General features: G+C 43.5%; 1 protein-coding gene across 2 annotated transcripts; it reads right to left on the bottom strand.

Annotated features, from left to right (window-relative positions):
- Nucleotides 1-5,412: 5,412 nt before the first annotated feature.
- LOC120655354 lies at nt 5,413-8,996 on the bottom strand. 2 transcript variants are annotated; one of them, XM_039933114.1, is made up of 4 exons: nt 8,690-8,996; nt 6,448-8,261; nt 6,216-6,334; nt 5,413-6,145 (listed from the first exon to the last, which is right to left on the bottom strand). In XM_039933114.1, the coding sequence occupies exons 2-4, from the start codon at nt 6,818-6,820 to the stop codon at nt 5,801-5,803; spliced, it is 837 nt and encodes a 278-aa protein (XP_039789048.1). In that variant the 5' UTR covers nt 6,821-8,261; nt 8,690-8,996; the 3' UTR covers nt 5,413-5,800. The 2 variants fall into 2 exon arrangements, with proteins under 2 accessions (XP_039789048.1, XP_039789049.1); XM_039933115.1 differs by having other exon boundaries at nt 6,448-8,258.
- Between the last annotated feature and the right edge of the window lie 2,927 nt (nt 8,997-11,923).

Below are 11,923 nucleotides of genomic sequence, written 5' to 3'. Positions count from 1 at the left end.
GAGTAGCCCCTTCTCTCTGGTACTTGGCAAGAGCTCCTTAAAACTCGGCCTTGCCCTATTCTTGGAAGAATTTCCAGGCTCTCTGAATGCACCGGTCAGACCGTTGACTTGTTGTTGGTCTTCTTCTTCTTGTCTTGCCCCCCGAGCGTCAAAGTCTTTGCTGCGTCCTAAGGGCTCTCCATCTATCAGCTTCTTCTCAGGTCTTTCATCACCAATGATTATATTTTTCCCCTTTGTCGATTCGGCTTGACTTTGCCGAATTAACACTCAAGTGTATGCACCAGAAAAGGATTTTGATCAATCTGCATGGTAGGAAGAACCAATCGTCCTTCATTTACGGCCGATTGAATCTGTCTACACAAAACATTACAATCATTGGTGGCATGCGAGAAAGTATTATGGAATTTACAATAAGCTCGCCGCTTTAACTCCTCGAGCAGCGGTATAGTATGTGTTATCTTAATGTATCCATTCTTATACAATTCATCAAATATTTTCTCATACTTGGACACATCAATGGTAAATTTCTCTTCTTGCCGATTTTTGTGAATCGGCTTAAGAGCAGAACAAGTATAAGATTTGGCTTGGGATGGCCAAATGAACTCAGCGGCATAAACATCTTTAGACTCATCGTCAGAATAATCTGAATTGCACTCTAGAGTATGCATACTAGAATGATGATGTTTATGATTTTCTTGATATTCTTTGCTTCGGCATTCTATAGCCAAAGCTCTTTGATGTACTTGAGTAACAGGAAAGAAATCATAGCCCTCTAATCTCTCTTTGATATTAGAGAGTAAGCCATTAAAAGCCAAATCTGCTAAATCTTTTTCAGCAATATTTACACTAAAGTGTCGGTTTTTTGTATCACGAAATATTCTTATGTAATCATTGACAGATTCATCACGCATCTGTCTATCCGATGTCAAGTGAGATAATTTGAGCTCATTATGCCCATAGGAAAAGTGCTCATGGAACGTTTGCTTTTGTTCCCACGAGCCAATAGAATTAGGTGCCAAAGAAGAAAATCATGAAAAGTGGTTCCAATGAAAGATAAAGAAAACAAGCACACTTTCAACTCATTTATAGAATCATCTTCTCCTATTTGGGCAAGATATTGACTAATATGCTCAAAAGTACTTTTACTATCTTCCCCATTAAATTTAACAAACTCAGAAAACCTAAAACCAGCACGATATGCAACCGAATCAAACGAAATAGGATACGGCCTTTAATGTGCACGAGTTAGCCCTCGCCGAAGCATATCCGGGCATGTCATAATCGCGCCAGCGCATGCCATCAGGCCACGAGCAGAGAGGTGGCGTTGGTGGGGAGGATGGCGGTGGATCAGGAGGCGTGGCAGTTGAAGGATGAGAGATCAGGAGATATAGGGTTTGGGTCTGCGGTTGGGGAGAGGGGGTATTGGAAAAATGCTTTCGAAGGTTGTTCTCTTCATATTGAAATAAATAAATTTTACATCATTGATAAACGAGACATATTTGAACATGATTATGCTTCTGGATGGATAAGTTGGACTAATAGTATATTTGAAGAAGAGTAAGATACATGAATAATAGCTATTGTACTTATCAGCTTGTTTCAGTTCAGTTATTATACACAAGGAAGTGTAAATTATAGCCACTAAATTTGCCCGACTATGCTAGTATGGTCATTGGCTCATTAATGGTTAACTACACATATTTAGATGATGTAGAATAGACTTTCGTGTCCTATTATGCAATGTGGTAGATCACAGCTCACACGTTTCTATTAGTATTCTACTAATAATTTGTTTTTTCTTTTATGCCATCATCTTCCTTGCTTCTTTTTAATTTCCCTCTATAACATCTCTTCGTAGCCCTTGTAGTGATTGTAGAGGGAAGGACATAATAGAGGTGGTTGTGTTGCCAGTGGTGTTTGGCAAGCGTTGAGACCGATGAGTGGGGACACACATCCAATACGGATCAGCTGACATGAGGCAGGCTTCAACACTTATTACTTATTCTGATTTTAGCTCACCTGCATATCCCGCCTATTTTTCTAGAGTTTTTTATTTATATACCCTTACAAAAGTTTGTGGTTGCCTACGTACCACTAAAAATTTCGGTCGCATCTATATACCCTCACCCGAATATTCTTTTACCTGTGTGTCCTTCTGTCCACCTCCATCCAGTTTACACCGTTAAAGTGCTGTTAAAGTGCTCTGACATGTGGACCCAGCCAGCAAAGATGGCAAAAATGCCGCTGCCCTCTCCCTCACTCCGTTCAGCTTCAGCATCGGAGCTCCCCGTCGGCCTCCACACCACTGCTCCTCCGCGTCCGCCTCGCCCAACGCCTCTACCGCGGTGCCGCTGGAGCGCTGCTTCGAGACGGAAGAAGCCCTCTGGTGCAGGCGCGAGGCGCTCGTGCGGCCGGCGCGGGGCCCTCCTGCAAGGCAGCACGCATCGCACGGCTCGCCTGCAAAGGGCGCGCAGGCGCGACGTGCGGCCGGCATATGCCCTCTTGCAAGGCAGCGCGCGTGGGCGCAGGAGCGGGCGTGAGAACCCCTATGGCCGCCGTGCAGCATCCTGCAGAGGAAATTGGAGGCAGCCTGGCTACAGCGGGGCACGTGAGAGCTGAAATTGGAGGTGGCGTGACTGCAGGTGGTGGTGAAATTGGAGCTCAAGTTAGTGCTGAAATTGAGGCGGAGCCACACCGTCCGGAGCGCCGTCAAATCGAGTGTCCCGAGCGGCACCGCGACGATGAGGCTGGCCCGGACGTCGCGCCAGTCGCGGGGGACGCCGCGGACGCGTACCACAGGAGCCGCGGCCCGAAACGCGAGCAGCGCCGCCTGGTCCGCCACGAGGTCCACTACGAGCGGGAGTGCGGCGCAGCACAGCGCGACGGTGAGGCGGGCTGGGGAGGCTCCGCCACCGACGCCCGGCGCTCGCCGCATTGCGGCCGGCGACGCCAATGCAACACGGCGGGGATCAGCACGAGAGGACGGAGCTACGGTACGGCAGGCTGGCGCTACGTCTGCCCGGAGCGCTGCGCGACAGGGAGAATCAACTGAGCGAAGAGGATCCGGTGGGCAGTTGCATGGATGCCGACGGGGAGGCCCAGTAGTGCTGAAGCTGAATAGAGTGAGAGAGAGAGAGGGCAGGGGTATTTTGTTCACCTTTGCTGGCTGGACCCACATGTCAAAGCATTTTGACGGTACAACTGGATGAAGGTGGATGGAAGGACACAGTTAAAAGAATATTCGAGCGAGGGTATACAGGTGCGAACGAATTTTTTAAGGGTATGTAGCTAACCACCAACTTTTATAAGGATATACATTTTTTTAAGGGTATGTAGCTAACCACCAACTTTTGTAAGAATATACATGTAAAGAACTCTTTTTTCTATTCTTTACCATAGCTTGAGCTCTCTTAGCTCTTCCATATTGACACTGCTCTAATATGGATGGGGAAATGAAAAAAATAGATGGATAGATAGAAAAATGAATAGAAATAAGAGGACCACGGCAATGAATAAAGTACCAACAACTACAACAACAACATAGTCTTTTGTCCTAAGCGAGTTGGGGTAGGCTAGTGATGAAACCCAAAAGACACAAAGGCCACGGTTCAGGCACGTTGATAACTAGTCTCCAAGCGCTCTTATCCAAAGCTACCTCCTCAGAGATATCTCAATCTTTAAGGTCTCTCTTAACTGACTCGTCCCAACTCAGTTTAGGTCTACATCTACCCCTCTTTAACTTATCAACACGCTTTAGCACCCCACTACGCACCGGCGCCTCCGGAGTCATCCGTTGGACATGTCCAAACCATCTCAACCGATGTTGGGTAAGTTTCTTCTCAATTGGTGCCACTCCTACCCTTTCCCGAATAACTTCATTCCGGACTCTATCCCTCCTTGTGTGCCGGCAAAACCACCGCAACATCCGCATCTCTGATACACTCAGTTGCTGGACATGTCACCTTTTTGTAGGCCAACATTCAGCACTGTATAACATCGCCGGGCGAATCGCTGTCCTATAGAACTTACCTTTTAGCTTTTGTGGCACCCTCCTGTCACAGAGGACACCAGAAGCTTGACGTTATTTCAACCAGCCAGCTGAGATTCTATGCCTAACATCTTCATTAATGTTGCCATCCTTTTGTAACATGTCAGAGCATTTCAACGGTATAACTGGATGAAGGTGCATGAAAGGACACAGGTAAAAGAATATTCAAGCGAGGGCATACAGGTGCCACCGAACTTTTTAAGGGTATGTAGCTAACCACCAACTTTTGTAAAGATATACATGTAAAGAACTCATTTTTCTATCACTTACCATAGCTTGAGCTCTCTTAGCTCTTCCCTATTGACACTACCCTAATATGGATGGGGAAATGAAAAAAAATAGATGGATAGATAGAATAATGAATAGAAATAAGAGGACCACGGTAATGAATAAAGTACCATTGCTTAGAATTCTTAGGCGTATAACTATTTACCAATAAGAAAAATATTGTTCCAATCCATGTTACGATTTGGTCATACTAAGTGATATATACGACATGGTCACACTAATCTATATCATCCAAATATGTAAAATTGAGAAGCCAATTATTAAATTGGATTAGTCAAGGCAAGTTTTAGTGGTCAAGATTTACAGGTTACTAAGTACAATGGCCAAATTGACATAGTCAACAAGTCTAGCGGCCACGATCTACACTTTTCCAGGTGTGATGGCCAAATTGATACGGGCTCATAAGTATAATGGCTATTCATGTACTTTACTGTTTGAAGAAAATGGAAGGAATTTTTTGTAAAAATAGGTGCGCCCTCACTCCTGCTGCAGTGTTGCTGCAACTCGCACACTGCGGTGCCACCACTACTGGAAAACAGGCTATGTGAACCGGTTGAAAAGACCCTTAGCCACCGATTTTCCAACCAATTCCCCCAAACCGAGACCAATGCGGTCGGCTTAAGACACCGGGTTTTTCAACCGGTACCTTAGGCATCCATTGTTACCGGTTGGAAGGACCAACCGATACCACAGAGGCTGCCACGCTGACGCAAACTGACAGCACCTTTGGTACCGGTTGGTCTTTCCAACCGGTACCAATGAGTTTTCCCTATTTTAACCAAATTCAGTTTTGTTTATTACTATTTATTTTTTTATAATTGCTAAGTGTACCCGAGCTCTATAGTACTATACGTCTATTGGTCGTGTTCGAGTTTCATAGAATATTTGAAACTAACTAAAAGTCAAACGCAAGCATATAATTAAGCTAATTGGCTACACTAATATATTTACAAATATACAAACCATGGTTTTTAAGGCGGTAAGGCGAAGTTAGGCGAGCGACCCCCGCCCGGACGCCTAGGCCTAGGCGATAGGCGAGGTGACGCCATACAAACACCACAAAATTCTGAAGCAAATCCAAACATAATATTGCCAATAGCATCTAGATTATAATAAGCATAATAAGTGGTGTTACTAGAGTACTTGTGCACAGCATATAGTAGTAGTCTAGTAGAATAGTCTAATGGCATAACATTAGTAGCCCTAAAGGCATAACTTGATTAGTGCTGCTGCTAACACACAACATATATAAACTAGCAAAAGAAAATCTGAATCTCTCATTTGTTAATAGCCATCATCAAACTCTCCAAGGATATTGGATGTCTCTGTGGCTTCTCCACCACCACCACCACCATTAGGATTGGGATCTTCCTCACAATCTGTCACATCTGTATCATCATATGGATCTTGATATTCTTCCTCCTCTTCATTTTCTGAACCCAACTAGCTCTTTCTGAACCACATCTATTGTAGAATTTCTAGCACGGTTGCCGCGGCCTGCTCTTGGAAAACATCTACCATGAAGTGATTGAGATGCTCCAATGGCTTCATAAACAAGATTCCAAGTAAGGTCACACTCACACCCACGAGCACCTTGAGGGGCCACATGCAGTGAGGCCCATTCATTGTCCCAATCAAACTCCTCAATAACCAAAGGATCAAATGCCACCTTGTCTTTTTCTTTCTTATTCCTATTTTCCTATTCAGACGTAATTTTTGGAATCTAGATTTCATCTTCCTATTGTAGGAAACAAAGGCAATTGAATTCAACCTCTTATGCAGCAATCGGTTCCTTTTCTTTGTGTGAATCTACAACATAAGAAAAACAATGCAGCAAAATATTTGGTAAGAATAGAAAACAAATGAGGAAAAAACTCACAAATTCAAAGGTGCTCCAATTCCTCTCACAACCAGATGATGAAGCACAAAGACTAACCACACGCCTAGCAAACCTCTGTAGCTCAATAGCACGACCTCCATACGAACGCCACCAATCAACTAGAATAAGAAATGCAAATCATATATCAGGAGGTGTAACTGAAAATTGCTTGCTGGAATTAAATTACTGTAATGTACATTTGAGAAAATTAAATTGTAAAAGGAACACTTACAAGGGCCCATTGACTTAAGGTTTTCTTTAGCCATTTTATTTGAAAAATCATCTCCTCTAAGATATTCATAATTCATGGCTTGAGCATTGATTTTGAGTCTAGTTTCCTCGTCCTCCACCATTCTTGCAAGCACATCAAGAAAGCAACCTCTTAACTGTCCAACAACTGCATCAGCATCATCTCTTATGAGAGGATGTAACTTCCCTGGATTCAAATACAATGCAGCCCCATATAGTGGATGATCCATTTGTTTCTCCCAGCGGCACTCAATCATGGCCATGATTCTCTTCAGCAAAGACTTCTTGGATTGGATGGCAAAGCTTGAACTGATCTTCTCCTTTGCATGATTCATCAATGCTTGAACTTCCGGCATTGCAGGCCTCTCATCTCCATCAACCACCCTAAGCACAATAAGGAGTGGGGCTGAAGCTCTTAAGCAATCTTTCACTGAATTCCAAAACTTTGTAGAGAGCACAGTGTCATGCACAAGTAGACCTGCTATGGTTCTTGCCAATTTATTTCCAGTCCATTCTGAACTTACAAATAAGTTCTTCAAAGCCTCCTTATGCTTGTACAAACTTTTCAAAGTAAGAAAGGCAGTTGCGAAACGGGTGATAGATAAAGCAATGTCACAAGATCAAGCCCACCTGTCCTCTTCCTCATCTCATAAAGAACTCTCCCATGCCGATAGATAAAAGTTGTCACACGTCTTGCCCGCAAAATAGGTTTCTTGAACTCCTTCGAGTTCCCTATGTCTTCCAACATGAGATCCAAGCAATGTGCAGCACATGGACTCCAAAATATTGTAGGAATCCTCTCCATTAAAAGCTTCCCCGCTGCCTTGAAGTTGGCCCCATTATCGATGACAACTTGAACAACCTTGTCTTTCCCAATCTCCTCAATTTTTTTTCTCCAGCAAATCAGCAAGCATGTTTGCACTATGCACTTCACTTGATGCATCAACGGACTCCAAGAAGTAAGTCCCCTCTAGGTTGTTCACTAGGAAGTTAATCAAGTCGCGTCCCCTCCTATCAGACCATCCATCCGACATGAGTGTGCAGCCATAGTGTTTACATGCCCTATCATGTTCCTCCCTTATGTTACTTGTTAACTTCACTTTTGAAGCAATGGCTCCCCAAGTTGATGAGGTGTTGGAGGCATGTACCTTGAACCATATTGTGCTGTGGCCTCAATTGCAATCTGAAATTGTCTTGCAGCTGCTGCATTAAAAGGTACGCCACACTCATAGAAGAACAAAGCCCACTGCATATCCACATAGTCCTTTTCCTCCTTGCTTTTTACCTTGGACTGAATTGTGGGCTGATAAGACCCTGCAAGTCTCTCATCTACCATCTCTTCTGGTGTTTTTCTAACCATCTCAGCAATAGACTTAGTGTTAGCTGCTTTAGTCTTGTTGTTGCTTGCCTCCTTTTGGCTGCTGGATCGATTTTCAGAAGCCTGTTCAGCTGTCACCTCCACCACTTTTGATTCTCCATCATCATCTTCTTCTAGGAATAATGGCCTTTTTCTCTTGTTTGCTTCCAAGTAAGCACTCATCTCCTTCCTAATTTCAGTGGTCAACTCTTTACTCTCACAAAGCACTGCATCTCCATAACCACCTGCCAAATGTTGCTTCAACCTTTTTATCCCTCCACGAACTGATAATGTGCATTTAACCTCATCTTTGTTCTGAAGGTTTGGCCAGTAGGCATACTTCCACCCTGGATCCTTTGACTTTTGTGGTTTCCTTGCTGGATCATTCTTGGGATCATATTCGCTGGCAATGGAAGGTGGACTCGCCATTGTGCTATCTGCTGCATGTATGAAAAATGAGAAATTACCATATAAAACAGGAGCAGCTAGCAGTTTTGCATTGAGCAGCTAGCAGTTTTGCATATAAAACAGGGACAAATTTATAAAACGAATCACTTTGGCACATTAAACAGAGCAATCAGCATATAAACTAAGCAATTACCATATAAAAAGAACAATTAGCATAAAAAATTGAGCAGCTAATATCCTAATCAGTGATCTTATTACCAGCTAATAAACAAAAGGTACAAAGCAGAGCAGCTAATGGACAAAGTCACAAGCAGCGCAGTAGTGCAGTAGCAGACTCGTGCCTTTCTTTATTTTATATGCATAAAGAAGCAGCAAGTGGAGCTCAGCTGCTCTGTTTTATATGCAACCAGACAAACACACACACAGAGAGAGAGGCGTACCTCAGCACTCAGCAGCTTACCTTGGTCTTGGGCGGCGACGAGTAAATCCAGCAGCCGGAGGGAGACGCAGACACGTGGAGCCAGCAGGAGAGACACAGAGGCGGCCAGATCTGACGCGTCGCGTGGGGAGACGCCGAGGAGCAGCTGGGATGCGGATGCGCCGGCAGCCGGAAGGGGGGCGGAGGAGCAGAGCTGCCGGCGGCTGGAAGGGAGGGACCGAGGGCGAGGTGCAGAGCTGCCGGCGCCCAAGGATGTGCCGGTGAGAAGCTAGCCGCCTGCCTTTCGTCGATCCAGGTATTTCCTCTCGGTTTCTCTCTATTTCTCGTCCCTAACAACAAACACATCTAGAGGGGGCTCATTTCTCTTCTCATCTTCTTCCTCCCCTTCTTTTCTTCTTCATATCCCCTTCTTCTTCATAATTTCTTCTTAAAAATAAAGAAGGGGCTTAGGGGGTATCCATTGATGTTGGGGAGGTAGGGGGCCTTGATCCCCCCTAGCCCCCCTTTGGATCCGCCTCTTTCCTTAACTCCCGCCTAATCTCTATCCCTCTTCGATTCTTCGCACGCGGCGGCAGACGGCGGGAAGTATCGTGCGGGAACCCTCTCTTCCACAGGCGGGAACGATTTCGGGGGCGGGCGGGCGGCAAACTCTGCATCTCGCGAGCAGGGCGTCCGCCAAAGCATGGTTGGCATCCCGCCGACGCCAAACAGGGGAAGGCGGACGCCTAACAGAGGAAGGCGGACGCCATACGCGAGGATAGCTAGGCGACCTGAATGCCCAGCAAAATGCAGCGCCCGAACGCCGCGACGCTTAGGCGTCGCCCTTAAAACCATGATACAAACAACAGGACATCACATTTAGAAATATTTATAAATGTACAAGTCATATATATAGTCCAACTGTTGGGCCTCTCAGGACGTCGATGCGAATCCTCTATGGATGTGACCGTCGTGGTAGAACTCGCCTCTAGGATCTCTCTCAAAATAAATCCGGCGAGCACCTCGCACACGACGTTAATTCGATCGGTAGAGTAAACTTCATCCGCGATTCGACTCATCTATCATTTTGAAAAAAAAGAACTGATATATTAATTTCATCGCATTAGTATAATTAGGAAAATATATTTGTGAACGGTTTGTACGTACTCTTAGCTCCTCTGTAGTAGACTTCCCGCATGGAGTCATAATATGCAGGAAGTCGCATACGTAGTACCCGCACCAATCAGTTCCTTATTTTTGTCTCACACACTTAATGAGAAAAATTTGAGATTAGTCAATATTCTTAAATATTAGTGTATGCCTACACAGAACAACTTGGGATTATTTAATTAGAAAAATATTCGTGAATCAACGTACCGGATAATTCATTCTAATGTTCAGTTCCTCCCTCCATTGACCACGTACTTTATTATTTTTCACAAATATTTATATAACAATAATATAAAACTATAAACTAAAAAGGGTCCAAACTATATCTACAAATATTTATCATGTGTATAAACTAAATCAAGTATTAATTACATCTACAAAATTAATTTGCTAAAGCATGGAAAAAATTACTCCTTTTTTAAAAAATTGAAAAATTCGCCTCCCCTCCCCTCACTCGGCTGCCATGAGCAGTGAGTTCACGGCATCTTGGAGGGGGAAGGAGGCGAGGTATATATAGTGACGACACAAAGGCACCAGTTGGTGCCCAATGACCCGGTGCTAAAAGTAAATGATCAGCACCGGTTAAAGGTTCCAACCGGTGCCTATGTCCAAGGCATGCACTGGCACCGGATCATGGGGTGACCCGATGCTAATGTCTCTTTGCTAGTCAATTGGTACCGGTTTTTGACGCGGCGCAACTTTCAGGCGCTTGGCACATGCCAAAAGTACTAGTTGTTGTTGCAACCGGTACTGATGCCTCGTATCAGTACCGGTTGCAACATGAGCTGGTACTTTTGGTCTGGATTTTTGGCTCGTTTTCTAGTAGTGAACCTGTTGCGGAAAGTGTGGAGAGGGCATCAAATGCCAACGGTCTTTCAGAAACCCGATATATAATTTGTGCTAATTAGTTTGTTTTGGACATTGAGTGGCACACTTAACATATATTTTAAAATTCAAGATTACATTTAAAAGTTTTACGAACCTAGATTATACCGCAAGACAAGTTCAAGTATAACTCGTATATTTCACTCTATACTCTATCATAATATTTTTAGATTACATTGTACAATTTATTAGACACTCACAACTCGCGTACACACACCACCCCTAACATGTAGGTAAGCAAAACTCTATCCCTATGAGCATCTTCGAATACTGAGTCGGCAAATTCTCGAGTTTGACGAAGTCATCACAGGCAGCTCGTTGTCGATGGGAACATCGCCTACTACTTAAAGCACAACACTTTTAAACTCTAGAATATTCACAGGGAGTCGAACCCAGAACCTGAGGTACTATCGAGACTCTTTGTAACCACTAGGGTACATGCTCTTGCACTCTATTTTAAACTTATCCCAAGTTCTCATCTCAGTTCCGGTACTATTAAAATGCATACAATAGTCCTTAAACTTGTCCCACGCTTTCATCTCAGTCTTTAAACTTGTCTCAAGTTATTATCCCGGTCCTCATACTCTCAAAATGCATATAATATTCTCCAAACTTATCCCACGTTCTTATTCTTGTCCTAAAACTTGTCCTACACTCTCATACATGTCCATATGCTTGTAAAACGCATTATTTGTTTAGAAAAAACTTTTGTGAATCATTTTAGAATTGTTTGGATTTCAGATCAAATTCGATTCACACTCACAGTGGATCCAAAATTTATGTACATATCAAAAACCTCTAAATAACCTCGATTTGATTTTTTTTCTCAGGATTTTTTACTGCAAACAATAAATAATTTCAAAACTATTTTAATCTCTATAACAAAATCAACTATTAAATAAATGCATTAAAATATCAATTATGTTGAAATGATTCGTAAAATATTTTTTTAAATAAAGTATATGGACTTAGATGAGAGTGTTGGGTAAGTGAGTATTATTTGCATTTTAAGAGTACTAGAATCGGAATAAGAACTTGGGGACAAGTGTCTGTGAAATTTACTCTAAATTATTTAGCAGTTGCGTTTGTTTCGTCGATAAGATTTTGGAGATTGGGCCGGAATTGACTCTAAAGATGGGCCGAATGACAGGGCGTAGGGATTACTGTAAAAGCCCAAACCCTCGCTGTCCCCCACTCTCCCTTCCCATTCTCTGGTCTCTT

The sequence above is a fragment of the Panicum virgatum genome, chromosome 1N, assembly GCF_016808335.1.
Source record: "Panicum virgatum strain AP13 chromosome 1N, P.virgatum_v5, whole genome shotgun sequence".
NCBI lineage: Eukaryota > Viridiplantae > Streptophyta > Magnoliopsida > Poales > Poaceae > Panicum > Panicum virgatum.
This window is presented reverse-complemented; position numbering and strand designations above follow the sequence as displayed.

Excerpts from the sequence above, each read along its gene's own strand:
- LOC120655354 (XM_039933114.1), bottom strand. The coding sequence starts at position 6,820 with ATGCCGGAAGTTCAAGCATTGATGAATCATGCAAAGGAGAAGATCAGT. Across the intron at positions 6,335-6,447 it reads CCTTAAGTCAATGGGCCCTT|TTGATTGGTGGCGTTCGTAT; the intron begins GTAAGTGTTCCT and ends TTCTTATTCTAG. Across the intron at positions 6,146-6,215 it reads ATTGGAGCACCTTTGAATTT|ATTCACACAAAGAAAAGGAA; the intron begins GTGAGTTTTTTC and ends CTTATGTTGTAG.